This window comes from Ursus arctos, unplaced genomic scaffold (assembly GCF_023065955.2).
Source record: "Ursus arctos isolate Adak ecotype North America unplaced genomic scaffold, UrsArc2.0 scaffold_27, whole genome shotgun sequence".
Lineage (NCBI taxonomy): Eukaryota > Metazoa > Chordata > Mammalia > Carnivora > Ursidae > Ursus > Ursus arctos.
In genome coordinates, this window is record NW_026622952.1 from 2629686 (window position 1) to 2647015 (window position 17330).

General features: G+C 40.8%; 1 protein-coding gene across 2 annotated transcripts in view; it reads left to right on the forward strand.

The window, feature by feature from the left end:
- The window catches only part of KAT6A (lysine acetyltransferase 6A), a 112205-nt gene extending 97503 nt beyond the window's left edge, over nt 1–14702 (forward strand). For both annotated transcript variants that reach the window (XM_048226231.2, XM_048226232.2), the window contains 5 exons: nt 1246–1477; nt 2196–2403; nt 3594–4196; nt 6825–7137; nt 9275–14702. In XM_048226231.2, the coding sequence (XP_048082188.2) occupies nt 1246–1477; nt 2196–2403; nt 3594–4196; nt 6825–7137; nt 9275–11970 (4052 nt within the window). In that variant the 3' untranslated portion in view covers nt 11971–14702. The remainder of the gene's footprint in view (nt 1–1245; nt 1478–2195; nt 2404–3593; nt 4197–6824; nt 7138–9274) is intronic.
- The last annotated feature ends 2628 nt before the right edge of the window (nt 14703–17330 follow it).

Sequence of the window (17330 nt, forward strand, 5' to 3'; positions counted from 1 at the left end):
CTAAACAGCTCTAAAAAGTCATTGTAGAATTTGAATTTTGTTTTACGTGTTGATAGTCTTGCTTAGAAAGTAAATATATGTTTACAGTAAATTTTATATTGATTATAACAGTGATTTTTGAGCGAATGTTTTGATACTGGCAGTTCTTCTGAATATCAGATGATTTTATCACCAGTGTTAAGAAGTTAATTCTCAGATGAACCAGTTCAGCCTGTTCTGGTTGGCCTTAAACTGTACTCCTGACCAAATTTTATTGGAAATACATGCCGTTGATTATTTTGTACATTTTCTTGGCGGCCTTAGATTGGTAGTAGAGAGTACAACTCAGATTATTTCTCTTAATATATTGTTTTGAAATAGGACTCATGTTTGGCTGTGTTATGCCATTAAGTAGCAAGTTAGGGGAAAATATTTTACTATACTAATTAGTTATACTTTTGAGATACACAAACAGCAGTCTATGATTACAGTATTTGTTTTCATTTGCTTTTCCTAATGTCATCTATTTTTCCCACATTACCATTCACAGACTGCTTTTAGTAGTTTCCTTTGATGACAAAATCTGCATTTCTTCTGCCATCTCCATTGTTGAAGCTCTCTCTTAGAATTTATCCCTTTCTCTTCCTGTTCTTGAGAGTCGTGCTCTAGACAGGAGGACAGATACACTCACAGGGACACCCTCACGCTGACATCCTTGCTCTCTAAGAGTTAGGGTGAGAGGTCATTGTGAGGAGAGCTTTGGCTGAAGTAAGAAATTGTCATCTGATTCACTTGCAGAAGAACCACAATCTCAACAGATAGGATTACGTACGTAAAAAGGAAGGCATTCTTTTGTATTGTTCAGCAATTCAGGTATGGCTGTTGCCATCTGGTGGTCCAAATAAAACATGCAAGGGAGGTTTCCCCCATAAAATAAAAGCATTATTGCCTTCTCTTTTTAATGCAGCCTCTTAATATGAAGTCCTTTGATTTTTTTTAACAATTTGAATATTTTAACAATGTAATTTATATTAAGTATAGACAAAGTAACACTAACCTAATGTTCAATATATACAAATTACATAATCTTGTGCGAATTTGTGTTGAAGTAATTTTTCAATTTTGTTCCTTTTCTTGAAGGAATTTACCTTTGAAATTATTATTGCCTGTTCTACTTAGATTGGTGGTGGAAGAGGGAATTGTTATTTTGGTGAATTAACCTATTTTAGGCTCACTGACATATTTGTGATTCGGGGGTTTCTTTAGGTTATTTGTTATCAAAGCGCGAAGGCCAAGCAGGGTCTCCAGAGAAACCATTATCCGATCTAGGTCGTCTTTCCTACATGGCTTACTGGAAAAGTGTAATATTGGAGTGCCTTTATCACCAAAATGACAAGCAAATCAGCATTAAGAAGTTAAGCAAGTTGACTGGAATCTGCCCTCAAGACATTACTTCCACGCTCCACCACCTACGAATGCTGGACTTTCGTAGTGACCAGTGAGTATCACACCCCTTGTTATGCTTTCAAAAGATAATTAGGTGTAAGTGTTTGGGTCAGGCAGCCAGATTATCAGTGAAAGGACATAAACTAATATAAGTGGTACATTTGGTGATCCTGAGACACCATTTTCATTTCTGTGATATTTGATACCGTATTTTTTTTTTTAACTGTTTTTTCTGGTCTTCCTTCTAACTTTTGGACCTAAGCTGTTGAATCTTTTCTAATGTTGGGAGCTCCTTCACAATACGAGAAGTAACAGCTCTAGAAATAATGTCTAATAAAACGTACCCATGATTTATTTCCATATAATGTAGTACAAAATAAAATACAGGTCAAAGGAAGGTCAGCTTACCCTTATCTAGAGGGGTTGGGAAAAGATCACAGAGAAAGGAAGTAGGCATTGGGCTAGAAAGATGGAGGATAGGAGATAGGGTACAGGAGAGTAGCAGCAGTCCCAGAGGTGGAAGTGTGAGACAGTGAATGGTTAAAATCACTTCATCCGTTGTTCTTGTTGAGTGTGAAGTGGCTGTCCCGACTTCGTAGTTCTTAACTATCTCATATGGTGGCATATTTCTGGATTTCATGCTCCCAAGATGGCTATTTTTTAAAGCATTTGTCATCATCTCCAGCGTTTTCTGGGGGTTATAGCTCCGTATTCATTGTTAGGTACTCCTTGTACACCGTTGATTGCTATAAACTTTGCTCTGGTTCCAGATTTGTGATAATCCGCCGGGAAAAACTTATCCAGGATCACATGGCAAAGCTTCAGCTGAATTTGCGACCTGTGGATGTAGATCCGGAATGTTTGCGCTGGACTCCTGTCATAGTCTCCAATTCTGTTGTCTCAGAGGAGGAGGAAGAGGAGGCTGAGGAAGGAGAAAATGAAGAGCCGCCGTGCCAGGAAAGAGAATTAGAGACAAGTGTAAGGGCATGAGTAGTCTCTATTTTTGATGACAGAAGGCTCTGTTTTTGGTTTTCATGAGTATTTGTGATATGTGTTACAATATCTTAAACCAGCGCAGTCAATTCACATTAGAATTTCAGAGTTGATTTCAGTGATAGAGATTTCAGAAAGACTGGGTTTTGTTTACTTATTTGTATACTTTTAAGCCTTGGATCATTAGGAGACCTTCAAATTTGTTGCAGTGTGTTACTTAGAACTAAGAATTCCTTAGCAAAGTGCTGATAAACAGCTAAATTTTAAGCTGTGTAGTAGTAATTGAGGAATCTGAATTTAATTCTGACCACTGTTAAACATGAAATGAAGATCCCTTTTCCTTAAAATAAAACATTAAGGAAATAATGTAAACATGTGTATGTTTTCTAATAGAGCACTAAATAATTCAGTGGGTACACAGATGTCTTTAAGCCATTAAAGGGTTAATGAGGGACTGTACAACATTGTATAGTGTTCAGTATTTTTCTTCATGTGATGCGTATCTTTCTCTGTTCTTTTTTTAAAGCTGTGCTTTCATCCTTTAAAAATCTATGTCCTCCTTTGACAAACACAGTTTCACGCCCGTTTAATGTAATTTAATTTTCAGAATGAAGTTAAATATTCAGAATAAAAATAAATCAAAATAATTACAGACATTTTCTTTCATTTTTTTTCAAACACCCCCTTTCTCTTGCCCATGCCCCAGAGCCCATCTCCTCTCTGTTTATAAATTTTGTTGCTAAGAAATTTGGTAAATTATATCACTTAACATTTGTAAGAACAATTGCTGTTCACTATGTTTATTGAAGGTGGGATTGCATAGTGGCTAAGAGCACTAGCTCTTGGGTCAGACTGCCTGGGTTTCGATCCCAGCTTCCACATTTGCTATTGCATATCCTAGGGCGAGTTACTTGTATTTTTTGTGTCTCAGTTACCTCGTTCGTAAAATGAGGATATAATAATAACACTTCATACAATTGTTGTAAGGATTAAATGACTCTTTCAAAGCATTTAAAGCAGTGCCTAACACATGAGAAATACTCATGATAGCTATTAAATAATACTTTTCTTTCTTAAAGCTCTGTTTTCTTATTTCTGTATTTAAAAGGTCAAAGAGGAGGTATAATCAAATAAGACTGAAAAATTAATCAGCGTGGTTTTATTTCTAAAATCAGGTGGGAAAGTCTGCATCTCGGGAGAACAAAGAACAAGATTCTTATTCTTCAGTAGAAAGTGAAAAGAAACCAGAAGTTACGGCACCAGCCAGTTCTACACGTCTGAACAAACAAGTCCTTCCCCGTGATAGTCTTCCTGCAAATAATCAGCCATCCCGGAGAGGCCGCTGGGGGAGGAAGAACAGGAAAACCCAGGAACGTTTTGATGATAAAGATTCTAAACTGCTCTTGGAAGAGACATCAACTCCTCAGGAACAGTATGGAGAATGTGAGGAAAAATCAGAAACCTCCCAAGAACAATACACTGAAAGTGAGGAGCAGTTGGCAGCCTCTCAGGAGCAGCCAAGCCAGGATGGAAAGCCAGACATTCCCAAAAGAAGACTAAGTGAGGGGGTTGAGCTCTGGCGAGGACAGCTGAAGAAGACCCCCGAGACACTGAAGTGTAGATTACCAGAAGGCAATGATAGGCTGCCCCGTCGCTATAGTGATGGTGACAGGGCTCTCCTCAGAGGCTTCAGTGAGAGTAGTGAGGAGGAAGAAGAGCCAGAAAGTCCTCGGTCCAGCTCCCCACCAATTCTTACAAAGCCCACATTGAAGAGAAAAGTAAGGCTTTTCTTATGACTTGTTTCTTTTGACTTGTCTGTTCTTTCCCCAACTGCAGCCTATTATATACATGTGTCTATCCTAGAGTTCTGAAAAACTAAATATAGAAATTGTTAGTGTGTTATTTTTTTTAGACTTTATGCCTCAGTATATTGTAGCTTATGATCTTCCCAGTGAATGTTTGAAATGTGGATATGGCTTCTGTGGTTCATGGGAATAGACGTCATAAGCTTATTTTAAGGGCTGACAAACTGTTTTTCAGCTTGCTGGTTTGATGTTGTAATCATGACTTTAGGGATTTGTCAAGTATTTAAAAAATATGTATAGATGAGAGATGTTTATGTTACTGACTAAAAGTATCTGACAGCTTGATGGACAGTGGTGCCCTTTGTCGGGGTGCTCGGAGAGGCCCTTCCTCTTAGGTGGGGGTGGGACTTTTTCCCTGTGCTCTCTTCTCCTGTCTCCATCTCTCCCTTCTTGCTTTCAGTGGTTTGACTTAACCTGGTTTTAAAAATATTTTCTCAACTTTATCTTGTTTTCTTGCAAAGTCTGAATGATAACCAGTTTATAAACGCATTGTGATGATAATGAGTTCTGGCAAACTGTATACCAGAACTGTCCCAGACTGTGGAGTGAATTTTAAGCATTGCCACAAGCCAGCCAGACTGAGCTCAGCCCCCTGGATGAGCCATCCTGTAGTAGAGGGGTGACAGCTTTCATCCAAAGCAGTGAGATTGTTCCTTTCCTTAGCAGAACCTTACAGGGGGGGAAAACAAAGCAGGGCTATATATAAAAAAACAATTTTTTAATTTTAGAACAGTTTTAGATATTTGCAATAATTGCAGAGAAAGTACGGAGAGTTCCTGTATTCCTTACAGGCAGTTTCTCCTATTGTTAACCGTTGCATTGGTATAGTACATTTGTCACAAATAGTAAACTAGTATTTTATTAACTAGAGTCCATACTTTATTTAGATCTCCTCAATTTTCCCGTATGTTCTTTTTCTTTTCCAGGACCTCATCCAGCACACATTACACTTAGTAGTCATGCCTCTTTGGCCCCTCTTGGTTGTGACAGTTTCTAAGACTCCTTGTTTTTGATGACCTTGACAGTTTGATGAGTACTGGCTAGGTATTTTAGAATGTCCCTCATGGTACTAGAACAGGGTCATATGTTTTTGGGAAGAAGACCACAGAGGTAAAGTGTCAGATTCTTACCACATCATATAAAGGGTGTCTGATATATATGTATGTATATACCAAACACGAGAGTATTACTGTCAGTATGACTATTCACTATTGATATCAGTCTGGATCACCAGGTGTGAGGTTGTGTTTGTCAGGTTTCTCCACTGTAAATTAGTTACTCTTTTTTTCCCCTTTCTCATACTATACGCTTTGGAAGGTAGTCACTCTCAGGAGCCCATACTTAAGATATGGAGAGTTAATACTCTGTTCTTTAGGAGCAGGATATCTGTGTTAATTAGTTGGAATTCTGCTTGGAGATCTCTTCATTCCCACCCATCTGTTTATTTATTCAAGCGTTTATTTATACCAGCATAGACTCGGATATTTACTTTATACTTTGAGTTATAACCCAGCAGTACCACTTGATTTAATTTGTTACTCAAATTGTTCCAGCTTTGGTGATTAGGAGTCTTTAAGTTTTGCTCCCAAGTCTCTTTAACTTAATACATACGCTCATCATTGTAAGGTCTTGTTTTGTTTGGAGCACTTCCTTACTTCTAGTACTACAGGATATTCTAGGTTCATCTTGTATATTTCATGTCCCAGTCCTAGCATCAGCCATTTTTCCAAAGAGCGGAGCCAAACATGTTTAACCTGGTTTGAAAATTATACTCTCAACTTAAAGGACTAGTAAATTTAAATTTGAAGTGGAGAAAAACTCAATACTGGCTAACTCTGCCATTCATTACATGAGCATGAAGAATATATCTTTGCCATTCCAGGCTTTTATTGCCTATTTATAAGGTAAAATTATGCTAATTCCCTGTGTAAACAAGAGAATGTTGTAACAGGCAGTGAGATCATGCACAAGATACTTGAAGTTCTTAAAAGAAATTCTCTTGACTGGGAGTCAGAGACTATATTTTACAACCGTTTCTATACTGACTGAATATGTGACCTTAAGCAAGCCCTGTTATCTTTCTCGCCTCTACAGAATGAGGGGATTGGGTTAGATCATTTCTGGTGCATTGCCTTTATCATTTCGTTGTATCTACTATGCGCTATGAGACAAACAGAAAGTGTTTTATGTATTTATTTTTTGAGGTAAAGAGATGTTAAAGGACTAACTTCTGTGTCATTGCAGTATTGAAATAGGCATTTTCCTAGAGTGTTAAGTGTAACTGAGCTATTAATAAGGGAATTACAAAATCTGCTCTTTGGGCATGCCTTTTATACAGTTGTATTCAATTATCCAACATCTTTCTGTGATTATGTAGTTTCTTACTGTAGTATTTTGAAATAATACTTAAAATGTCTCTTAGCAAACAGTATACCCATTTTATATGTGCTAATCCTATTAGGTTCAAAAACTATTATGTTATTAATAGAAATGATAGTATTCATCCCTGTAAATAAAATACTTTCTTCCTCTTTTAAATAGAAACCAATTCTTCACCGAAGGAGGAGGGTCCGAAAGCGCAAACACCACAATAGCAGTGTGGTCACAGAAACCATTTCTGAGACTACAGAGGTGTTAGATGAACCTTTTGAAGACTCGGACTCCGAGAGGCCGATGCCAAGATTAGAACCCACGTTTGAGATTGAGGAAGAGGAAGAGGAAGAGGATGAAAGTGAACTCTTCTCTAGAGGGTACTTCCATCGTCTCTCCTCACAGGATGTGCTCAGGTGTCGATCCTCTTCTAAGAGGAAATCTAAAGATGAAGATGACGATGAAGAGTCAGATGATGGCGATGGTATGTTTTAGAGAACTGTTGCTTATGATAGTTTTATTGTTTTTAAAGAAACAGGCTGCAACTGATAGCTGCAAACCCTTCCATCAAAAGGCTGAAAAAGTGACACTCCCCACTAAGCAAGTAAAGGACGGCTGACTTGATAACCTCTCAAAATTTGTGTCAAGTATATGCATCCCCATTTTCTCATCGAGCCTTCTCTGTTCTTTTAAAAAGTTTTTTTCTAGTTTCCCTTTTAACACGGGACCTATTTTTGCCTCTGCAGAAAATATCTTGCTGTTAGGAAATTGTTCTTTTTTGCCTAACCCTTTCTCAGCCATCATCTGAATCTTTAGTTAATGGGTGGATTGGACTTAGCATCAAGAAGACATTGAAATAATAACCCTTTACTAGAAAGTACACTCTGTGGACTTAACCCGTGTTGCTAATTGTTGTATGCTGAGTGCTTAAAACAGGCACTTGGTAAATATTGCTAAATGGATACATACTAGAAAGATGGCTCTTAAATAAGACCAGATTCATGTAAATTGGACTTGCTTCACATCTGTTCAGGAATCCTTCCCAATCATATCTCTAATGTGCCTTTCTCTGTGAGTAGTAAATTTCTAATAAAAGTGGTAACAGTGCCTCAGGGTAGGTTAAATTTTATGGCATAGTGCAAAATCCAGTGATGTACTTTTAAAATAGCCTTGTTGTTTAGAAATAAAGAAACTGGGGCTACATATGTGCTGGGTCACAGACTAGTCATTTACACCCTGCCCACAAAGTTTCTGCCAGTATCTCATGCCGCCTGCACCTGCAGTGTTTGCCTTAATGGGGGGGGGGGGGGTAAGACTAAGCTTTTTTTCACTTTGCTGGGTGAATTTGAAGGAATCTAGCTGTCTACTCTTGGTGGAATTATAGCATCTATTAATTGAGCTTTTTATTCTTTAAAACATAAATTTGCTCAATGTCATATCCAGTAGAAACTTGCATTCTCTCCATTGTCATATTTTTATATAAGAAATACTTTTAATATAGTGATAAGATGACTGAGTGCTTTGCTTTGCTGTGAATGACTTTCCGCAGTTTTATTGTGTTACGCTTTGAGGTATATAACTAGGAAACCAAAGATGTAGTGTGTAAATTTGACCCTTCAGTAAAATTCTCTCTTGGATCATTGTAGACTAAAATAATATCCCCTGGTTTTATTCTTGTCGACTTGGACAAATTTTCTCTGATGCGGCCATTTCCTTCCTTTATTTTCACATTACTGTTGCCAGCTGTGCCTTTTTAGCTTACCCCTCGAAATCCTGTTCTGCCTTGGTGTTCTTCCCTTTAAAAATTAATGGGAAATGTGAATGTACTTAATGGTGCACCACACTGGACACCTAAATGTGGTTGAAATGGTACATTTTCTGCTATGCGTAGTTTACTACAATCTTTAAAAATAGAAAAAAGTAATGGGGACAAAATAGTGCTAATGTCAAATATATTTCTAACAAATCATTGTCATTGGTGCTTTCACTTTTTCTTCAGGTCGGTATTTGTCTAGGACTAAATGCCTTGTGGCTGTTCCTGTACAAACACATCGATTGAGCAGTTACTCATGTAGGATTGCTCAGTCCTGGCCTGGGGTAATTAACTCATGATATTACCTGAAGTAATGATTTTATGGAAACCAGGAAAACCAGAGAGAGAATATAAATTGCAAACAGGAAAAAAGAAGAAGAAATGAGCTGCTTTGTGATTACACAGTAAAGACCGCCTGTCTGAAGTAGTTGTAATCACTGCTGAGCATATGCATCTTTACACAGCTTATCTCCATTTTCTAGAGGAGAAAACTGACCTGTAGACCAACTTCCTAAAGCCGTGCGGTTGGTGATGATAAACCCGGACTGGTTTTAAGTAGTGGGGGCAACAGAGTGTTGACCAGGGTTCTTTCCTTATTCTGTCAGCTCACTGTGTGACTTTAGAAGAGGTCATTATTAGGTTTCTCCTATAGATTCGTAACTTGAAAGTGAAGGTAATCAGGAGTTTGTGATGATTAATAAAATCATTTCTTTTGCACATGTGGTCTCAGAAAAAGGCACTGGTACAAATAAAAAATCTTGTAACTTTTTTTTAATGTTTTGTTTTGTTTTTTATCCCTCCTGTATAGACACTCCTATCCTAAAGCCAGTATCTCTCTTGAGAAAATGTGATGTGAAGGATTCTCAGCTTGAGCCAGATACATCCACACCTATGAAAAAGAAAAAGGGATGGCCCAAAGGCAAAAGCCGCAAACCAATCCACTGGAAGAAAAGACCTGGTCGCAAACCAGGATTCAAGATGAATCGGGAAATTATACCTGTTTCTACTCAAGAATGCATTGTTGAGCCCATTGTCCCCATTCCTAAACCGGGACGTAAACCCAGACTTCAAGAGAATGAGGAAGCTGTCGAACCAAAAGAAGACTTGCCTTTAACTGAAGACAGGAAGGAAGAAGAGGAAATGCACGTAGAAGCAGAAGAGGTTGAAGAGGGAGAAGAAGAAGATACAACCAGCAGTGAAGTTAGAGCAGCTTCTCCAGTGGATAGCAACAGTCCTGAGACAGAAACAAAAGAACCCGAGATAGAAGAGGAGGAAGAGAAGCCCCGTGTCTTAGAAGAGCAGAGGCAGTCAGAAGAGGAGCAACCAGAACTGGAAGAACAGGAGCAGGAGGAAGAGGATGAAGTGGCTATAGAGACAAACCAGAATGAAGACCATGATGCAGATGATGAAGATGATGGCCACCTGGCATCTAGCAAGAAAAAAGAGCTGGAGGAGCAGCCTGTTAGAGAAGATGTCAAGGAGGAGCCCGGTGGTCAGGAGTCTTTTTTAGATACTAACATGCAGAGCAGTAGGGAGAATATAAAGGATAAAGATGAAACAGAACCAGATTCGGAAGAGGAACAGACTTCCCATGAGACATCCATGGTATCAGAGCATATGCCAGGGTCTGAGGACGACCATGAGGAAGATTCGAACTCTAAGGAAGAATTGATTGAGCTGAAAGAGGAAGAAGAGATTCCTCATAGTGAACTGGATCTGGAAACCGTGCAGGCAGTGCAGTCTCTGACTCAAGAAGAAAGCAACGAGCACGAGGGAGCCTACCAGGACTGTGAAGAAACTCTGGCAGCGTGTCAGACCCTGCAGAGTTACACCCAGGCGGACGAAGACCCTCAGATGTCGATGGTCGAAGACTGCCATGCCTCGGAACATAATAGTCCAATATCTTCTGTTCAGTCTCATCCCAGCCAGTCCGTCCGTTCCGTCAGTAGTCCCAACGTGCCTGCCCTCGAAAGTGGTTACACCCAGATCAGCCCGGAGCAAGGATCCCTGTCCGCACCCTCTATGCAGAACATGGAGACCAGCCCCATGATGGATGTGCCTTCCGTATCGGACCACTCTCAGCAGGTGGTGGACAGCGGCTTCAGTGACCTGGGCAGCATCGAGAGCACCACCGAGAACTATGAGAACCCCAGCAGTTACGATTCTACGATGGGCGGCAGCATCTGCGGGAATAACTCCTCGCAGAGCAGCTGCTCCTACGGCGGCTTGTCGTCCTCCAGCAGCCTCACCCAGAACAGCTGTGTCGTCACTCAGCAAATGGCCAGCATGGGCAGCAGCTGCAGCATGATGCAGCAGAGCAGCGTGCCGCCCGCCGCGGCCAACTGCGGCATCAAGTCACCTCAGAGCTGCGTGGTGGAGAGGCCTCCCAGCAACCAGCAGCCGCCGCCGCCGCAGCCGCCGCAGCAGCCGCCGCCGCCGCCGCCGCAAGCAGCCCCGCAGCCGCCGCCGCAAGCCGCCCCGCAGCCGCCGCCGCCGCAGCCGCCGCAGCAGCCGCCGCCGCCCGCGCCGCCCCCGCCGCCGCCGCCGCAGCAGCCGCAGCCCCCGCCGCCGCCGCCGCAGCAGCAGCCGCCGCTGTCGCAGTGCAGCATGAACAACAGCTTCACCCCAGCGCCCATGATCATGGAGATCCCGGAGTCGGGAAGCACTGGGAACATAAGTATTTATGAGAGGATTCCGGGGGACTTCGGTGCCGGCGGCTACTCGCAGCCGTCAGCCACCTTCAGTCTAGCCAAGTTGCAGCAGCTGACGAACACCATTATGGACCCTCATGCCATGCCTTATAGCCATTCTCCTGCCGTGACTTCCTATGCAACCAGTGTTTCTCTGTCTAACACAGGGCTGGCCCAGCTGGCTCCATCTCACCCATTAGCTGGGACCCCTCAAGCACAAGCCACCATGACGCCGCCCCCGAACTTGGCCTCCACCACCATGAACCTCACGTCCCCTCTGCTCCAGTGCAACATGTCTGCCACCAACATTGGCATTCCTCACACTCAGAGGTTGCAAGGGCAAATGCCGGTCAAGGGGCACATTTCCATCCGCTCCAAGTCCGCGCCGCTGCCCTCTGCGGCTGCCCATCAGCAGCAGCTGTACGGCCGCAGCCCCCCGGCGGTGGCCATGCAGGCCGGCCCTCGTGCCCTGGCTGTGCAGCGTGGCATGAACATGGGGGTTAATTTGATGCCGACCCCCGCCTATAATGTCAATTCCATGAATATGAACACCTTGAATGCCATGAACAGCTATCGAATGACACAGCCCATGATGAACAGCAGTTACCATAGTAACCCTGCCTACATGAACCAGACAGCACAGTATCCTATGCAGATGCAGATGGGGATGATGGGGAGCCAGGCCTATACCCAGCAGCCTATGCAGCCAAACCCTCATGGAAACATGATGTACACTGGCCCCTCCCATCACAGCTACATGAATGCTGCTGGCGTGCCCAAGCAGTCACTCAATGGACCTTACATGAGAAGATGAGCAAGATGAACTTGCAATTAAAAACTTAAATATATATAAATAAAGGAACCTTTTATACTGACAAACCAGAGAAAAATGGACCTTTTTCCAGTTAAAATATTGCTGTAGATTTAGAGGAATTTTTCTTTGGTTTATTTTATTTTTTAGAAAACCTGGTCTTCTCTTTTTTTGGGTTCATTTTGTTCTGGGTTTTGGTTTTCTTCACAATCTTGAACATTTTACAATAGAACTCATCTAAAAATGGATTTGGGGATAGGGGAAACATGCACAAAAATCTTTTCATAATTAAAAAGAGCCTTACTTTCTTTACACACCACATGGACAGAATTTGTGTAAAAGTGAATTTATTTTATTTTAAGATGTACGTTTCCCCTCACTGTTTGCAGCTCCCAATGTTGTCACTTTTAAATGTTATATATACATCTCGGGGGTTAGCCAGACCCTTTCCTCCAAACCCAGCCTTTCATTTCCTACTTCATTCCAGCAGGAGGCACTTCCGGGAGACTCGGACGGGGACATGGAGAACAACCCAAGCTCCTTAAACTTATTATTATTGTTAATATTATTATTATTATTATTATTAATAAAGCGAGGCAGGAAAATGCTTCTCCTTTTAAAATCCCCTCCACTCCCTATACACACACAGACACACACACGCGCGCACACACACACACACACACACACCTCTTGAAACCTTTCCCCAAGAATGTTTCTTTATAGATGGACTTCATTAAAATGTTTGTTTTTCTTAAATCAAGTATAATATAATTTTTTTCTTTTTTTGTTTTTATCTGTTTTTTCTGTTTTTTTGTTTACTATTCCCACTCAGCACTCAGAGACACAAAAATACTGTAAGTCTCAATTAACAGCAGAATCTCAGAGGAAAGCTGTTTGCAATCCTAATCCAGCCTTGGAGGAATAAAGATGGTCAATTAACAATCAAAAAGAGGAATTTTACCTCTTGTTTTTTACCACCTGGTGAATCAGCCATAACGCACATACTCCACGCAGCCTCTTGTTTTTAGTATGTACTTTGAGATGCTAAGGGTCTTGATTCTTGAGCCTTTGACTCTGACTAAACTCAAACAGCAGTCCCCAGTGATTAGCCTCTTACATTCTTACATAAAGTGTTGATGGATGACTGTACATTTCAGTGATTTGAAAAATACCTGACAAACATTTGACACTGTTTATTTTATGTTGGAAGAGATGACATAAGGGAGATCATGGTGTGAGTTTTATAGCTACTTAAATGATACATACCTCTAGTTTTCATTTGTCTTGAGATCCTGAGTTCATTCCCTGTGAATCAGAGTGCACCAGCCCCTCTCCTGTGAGTGGTTAAAAGAGAAGAGGGATAAACCAACCACCAGCATAGTAGGGCAAATCTGGACAGCAGGGTTTTAGCAGGTTCCTATGTTGCTCCCAACTCCCATTATCTTTTCTCTCGTGCAGCCAGTTCGCCCATTCTCTTCCTATTACTTGCTCCAGGGATAGGTAAAAAATATATATATATCTATATATATGTTCCATCATTAGAAGATGGAAACTATTATACCACTTGGTATGTGCAGTCAAATATCCAAAAGGGGGAAGTACTGCTTAAAGAAATACCTGTAAGCATTAAATTCTCTCCTTTATTTGTACATTTTATATAGATAAATTTTTGAAGTACTAATTAGGCATTAAATTTTTTCAAATGCACAGGTTTGTTGTTTTTTTTATACACTTTAATTGACTTTCTCAATTAAATGTGTTAGGTAGAAAACGGCAGAATTCCACATCTTACCGCTATCAATTCTGAGCATGTGCAAGGCTGTGTAGGACCCAGTTTCTCTGTATATACTCTTCCAGTTCCCAATCATCTATGTAGAAAGTGCACTGTGCTGCCCTCTCCCTACATCTTCAGCGATGTCATTGCTTCCTGGTTGGGGTGGGGATGGGGTGGGTCGGGAGGGAGGTATCTTGGGTGGAGGGTGGGTCAAGGCAGAAGGAGAAGCTGTTGAAATGAGGGCCGTGAATTCAGTTTCTGTTGGTTTGCGGTTGTGTTTGGTTTCATTTGTTTCTTTAAAAAAAAAAAAATTTCAATCGGGCAGCTCCCTTTTCCACAAGCCTTTTTGTGACTGTAGAACTATTGTAGAGAAAACGTTCTTTTCTATATTATAAAAGAAATTATCCAACACAGTAATATTGGTACCTGTCATTTTTTCACTTCTGTTTAAAAAAAAATGTATTTTTAGCAAGATAACTTGGGTAATCTTCTAAAAAAGAAATTTAAAAACTCACTGTTAGTGACTTTGATGCCTTTTAAAATAAGAGCTTTTTCATTTCATTCCATCTTTAAAATTTTTTATCTTTGTTGTAGAATATTAAAAACTATTTTAAGAAAGATAAAAATTCTCTTTAAAGAGATCTCTAGAGTGTGTGAATAGAGCTCCAGATGCCTCTAAAAGCCGCATGTACAAATGAAGCTAAGTCTATTCCTGTCTGTTTATATTTGCTTTTCCTGTTTTGTAACCTCTTTGTACTTTGTTCATGGTGACTTGTAAGCTACGGGGAAGGGGTGCCTAGATGCCTTTGTATTTCTCCATGTCATGCGCTCCTGGGCCAGTTGGTCTCCCTTCCTCTCCTTGTATGTAATATCACTTTTTTTTCCCCTTTCTAGCAAGTACTTTCAAAAGAACTCTGTACATTTTAACATAAAAAAATAAATTATGTTGAGCCATTTTGGATGTCTGTCTTGCATGTGAAATTTTTCTCCCAAATATTTCAAACTCTCCAGTTCTTGATAAATATTAGCCTTTTTCACATTCCTCTTTATACAGCAAGTATCAGTTCATGGCCTTTACTTTGAAATGCCAGTCTTTGCTCATATGTGTGTTTAAATGCTGACAGTATAGTTTTTCCTCTTCCAGTGAAAATGGTATCATAACCTCATTTTGGATTTTTGAGGGAAGTCCATTTGAAAAACCTAAAGGGACTGTAACTCACTCAACCAAAGAATGGAAATGCAGTTGCGTTAACAAATAGCTCCTAGAACTGGAACAAAGCAGTTTGCTCATCTCAGCTTACCTGATTATGTCCTCGAGGAAGATTTGCCAGAAATCAAGGTCCTGAACATTAATGATCTTTTTTGATGTTTTCTGAGTTGTTGTACTTGGCCTCTCTTCATTTAGAATTTTGGATATGACGCAGGCTCCAGAAAATTAGATTTAGCTTTGGGAAACTGACAGCTGGGGGTGGGGAGGTAAGGCAGGTACAAGTTTTAGCTGCCACTCTCTCCCGAGTTAAGAATTTACGAAGTGTCCGTGAATATACTGACAGCAGACATTTGTTCTCGTCTCATGCCATTCAGGTTTTAGGCCATACAGTCGGGTCACCTCCAGAAAAAAAAAATGATTTGTTTCCCTTGATGTCTTTGGCTTGCTTAAGTAACCATGATTTGGACCCAAGACTGTCACTTGTACTATGCAATCATTAGTGGACTGTCTCCAAAACAAGCTTCTTGTCTTTGTTACTGCACACTACCTGCTTTAAGTGAGTTCAACATAAAGCAATTCTGATTTTTTTAAAAGATTTTTTACATTAATTAGAGCACAAGCCAGGGGGAGAGGCAGAGGCCGAGGGAGAAGCAGGCTGCCCGCTGAGCAGGGAGCCCGATGTGGGGCTCGATCCCAAGACTTCGAGATTATGACCTGAGCTGAAGGCAGACGCTTAACTGACCGAGCTACCCAGGCGCCCCCAATTCCGATTTTTCTACAAAGGACATGTGACCCAAAGAATATATGATAGACTTTTTAAAGTGTTAACACCCCCACTATATTTAAATTACATTTAAAATATAATTTGAATAATGAAATACCATGTATAGCCAACTCATGAATGATCTCAGTAGGGGAGGTGCTCTCATTTCCTATTGTCCACCTTCTGACCTTTTCACTCTATATCAGAAGGTAGATGTGGGTGGAAAATGATAATACACTTAATTCATGTATGTTGCTAAGAGCCTTGGCCTCAGCTTTAGTGTCAGAATCTGTTGCCCTGCACTCAGTAATTAGGGTTCCAGGACATCTGCACCCATTGTGCCTCTCTCAGCATCTCAGGTGGTGCCCAGCTTCCTCTGTAGCATGGTGACAACGTGTATCCCCTGCGCGCCGAGGTCCGTCAGGTAGACAATTGTAGCTCTTCGGATGACCGTTGCTGTTCAGGTTCTCCCTGTAGTGGCTGGGGCAGGGCATAGCGGTTTTTGTCCTTCCTCTTGTCTTAATGTGCAAGATACAGGTCAACGATGATGAAAATGGAAAGGCATGGTGAAAAGAAAAAACTGCTTGGCAGAACAGAGGAAGCAAGGTTATGACAGGTCGTGGGGAAGCAAACTCCATATTCTTGATGTGACTTTCAAGAAAACTGAAAATTCAAGTGACGCATATCTGTCAGTGAACTCAGAGGATCACACAGAGTATCATAGCTAACGTCGGCAAATATCTGGAATTCTTGAGTGTGGTCATCCAATTGAAAGCTGATAATCCCCGCAACAAAACTCAACTCATTTGTTAATACATTTCTGTTAAGGGGCAGGATGCGTTTGTTACGGAACCTGGTGTGGTCACCTAACGCAGCACAGGCCCATGGATTTTCTTTCCAAAATGACAGCTACAAATTGGGCTTAATGAGATTCTTGCTATATTAGTGAGGAGCCTAAGTATCAGCATGCCGATTACAGAAAGCCTCAAAAAGGTGGCAGGTGTGATTTCTGCCTGAAATGAGGAAAACCCCTGGGGTATGATGCGCTTTGGCTTTTGAGATTCTTTAAAACACTAGGCAGAGATCGTCTCGGCGAATTGTTTTGGTGATTTCTGTGAATAAACTTCAAGTGTGAGAGTATATTCTTGTCATCAAGAAAAAAATGTTCTAGCATTTAACTCTACAAACACAGACATCTCTGAAAGCCACATTTAAGCGACATTCAAAAAAAAAATTAAACATTCTCTGAGATGACATGTTTCTTTTTAACCAACCAACCATTTTTAGTTCATCCATGTACAAAGGTGAGCAAACAAAGATTGTTGGGAGACACACCCCATTCGGATCACTTCTCAAGTTATTTAAGTTGGCCTTAGCTTTTTGAGCCCCAGAATCTCATATTTTTGGAAACTTTGTATAAAACCCTTTAATTGGTATCCTAAGTTTAAAGTTTCTTATGAACGAAGTAAAGAAAGACATTCATAGGAAAAACTTTGCTGGGACTAAGGCTTGGCCCCGCGTACAAGTTCTAGCTGTTTAATTGATGTATTACGTTTAATAGAGTTGATTGGTGTAATTTTCTCTTTAAAAGAAAGTTAGAGGGGCGCCTGGGTGGC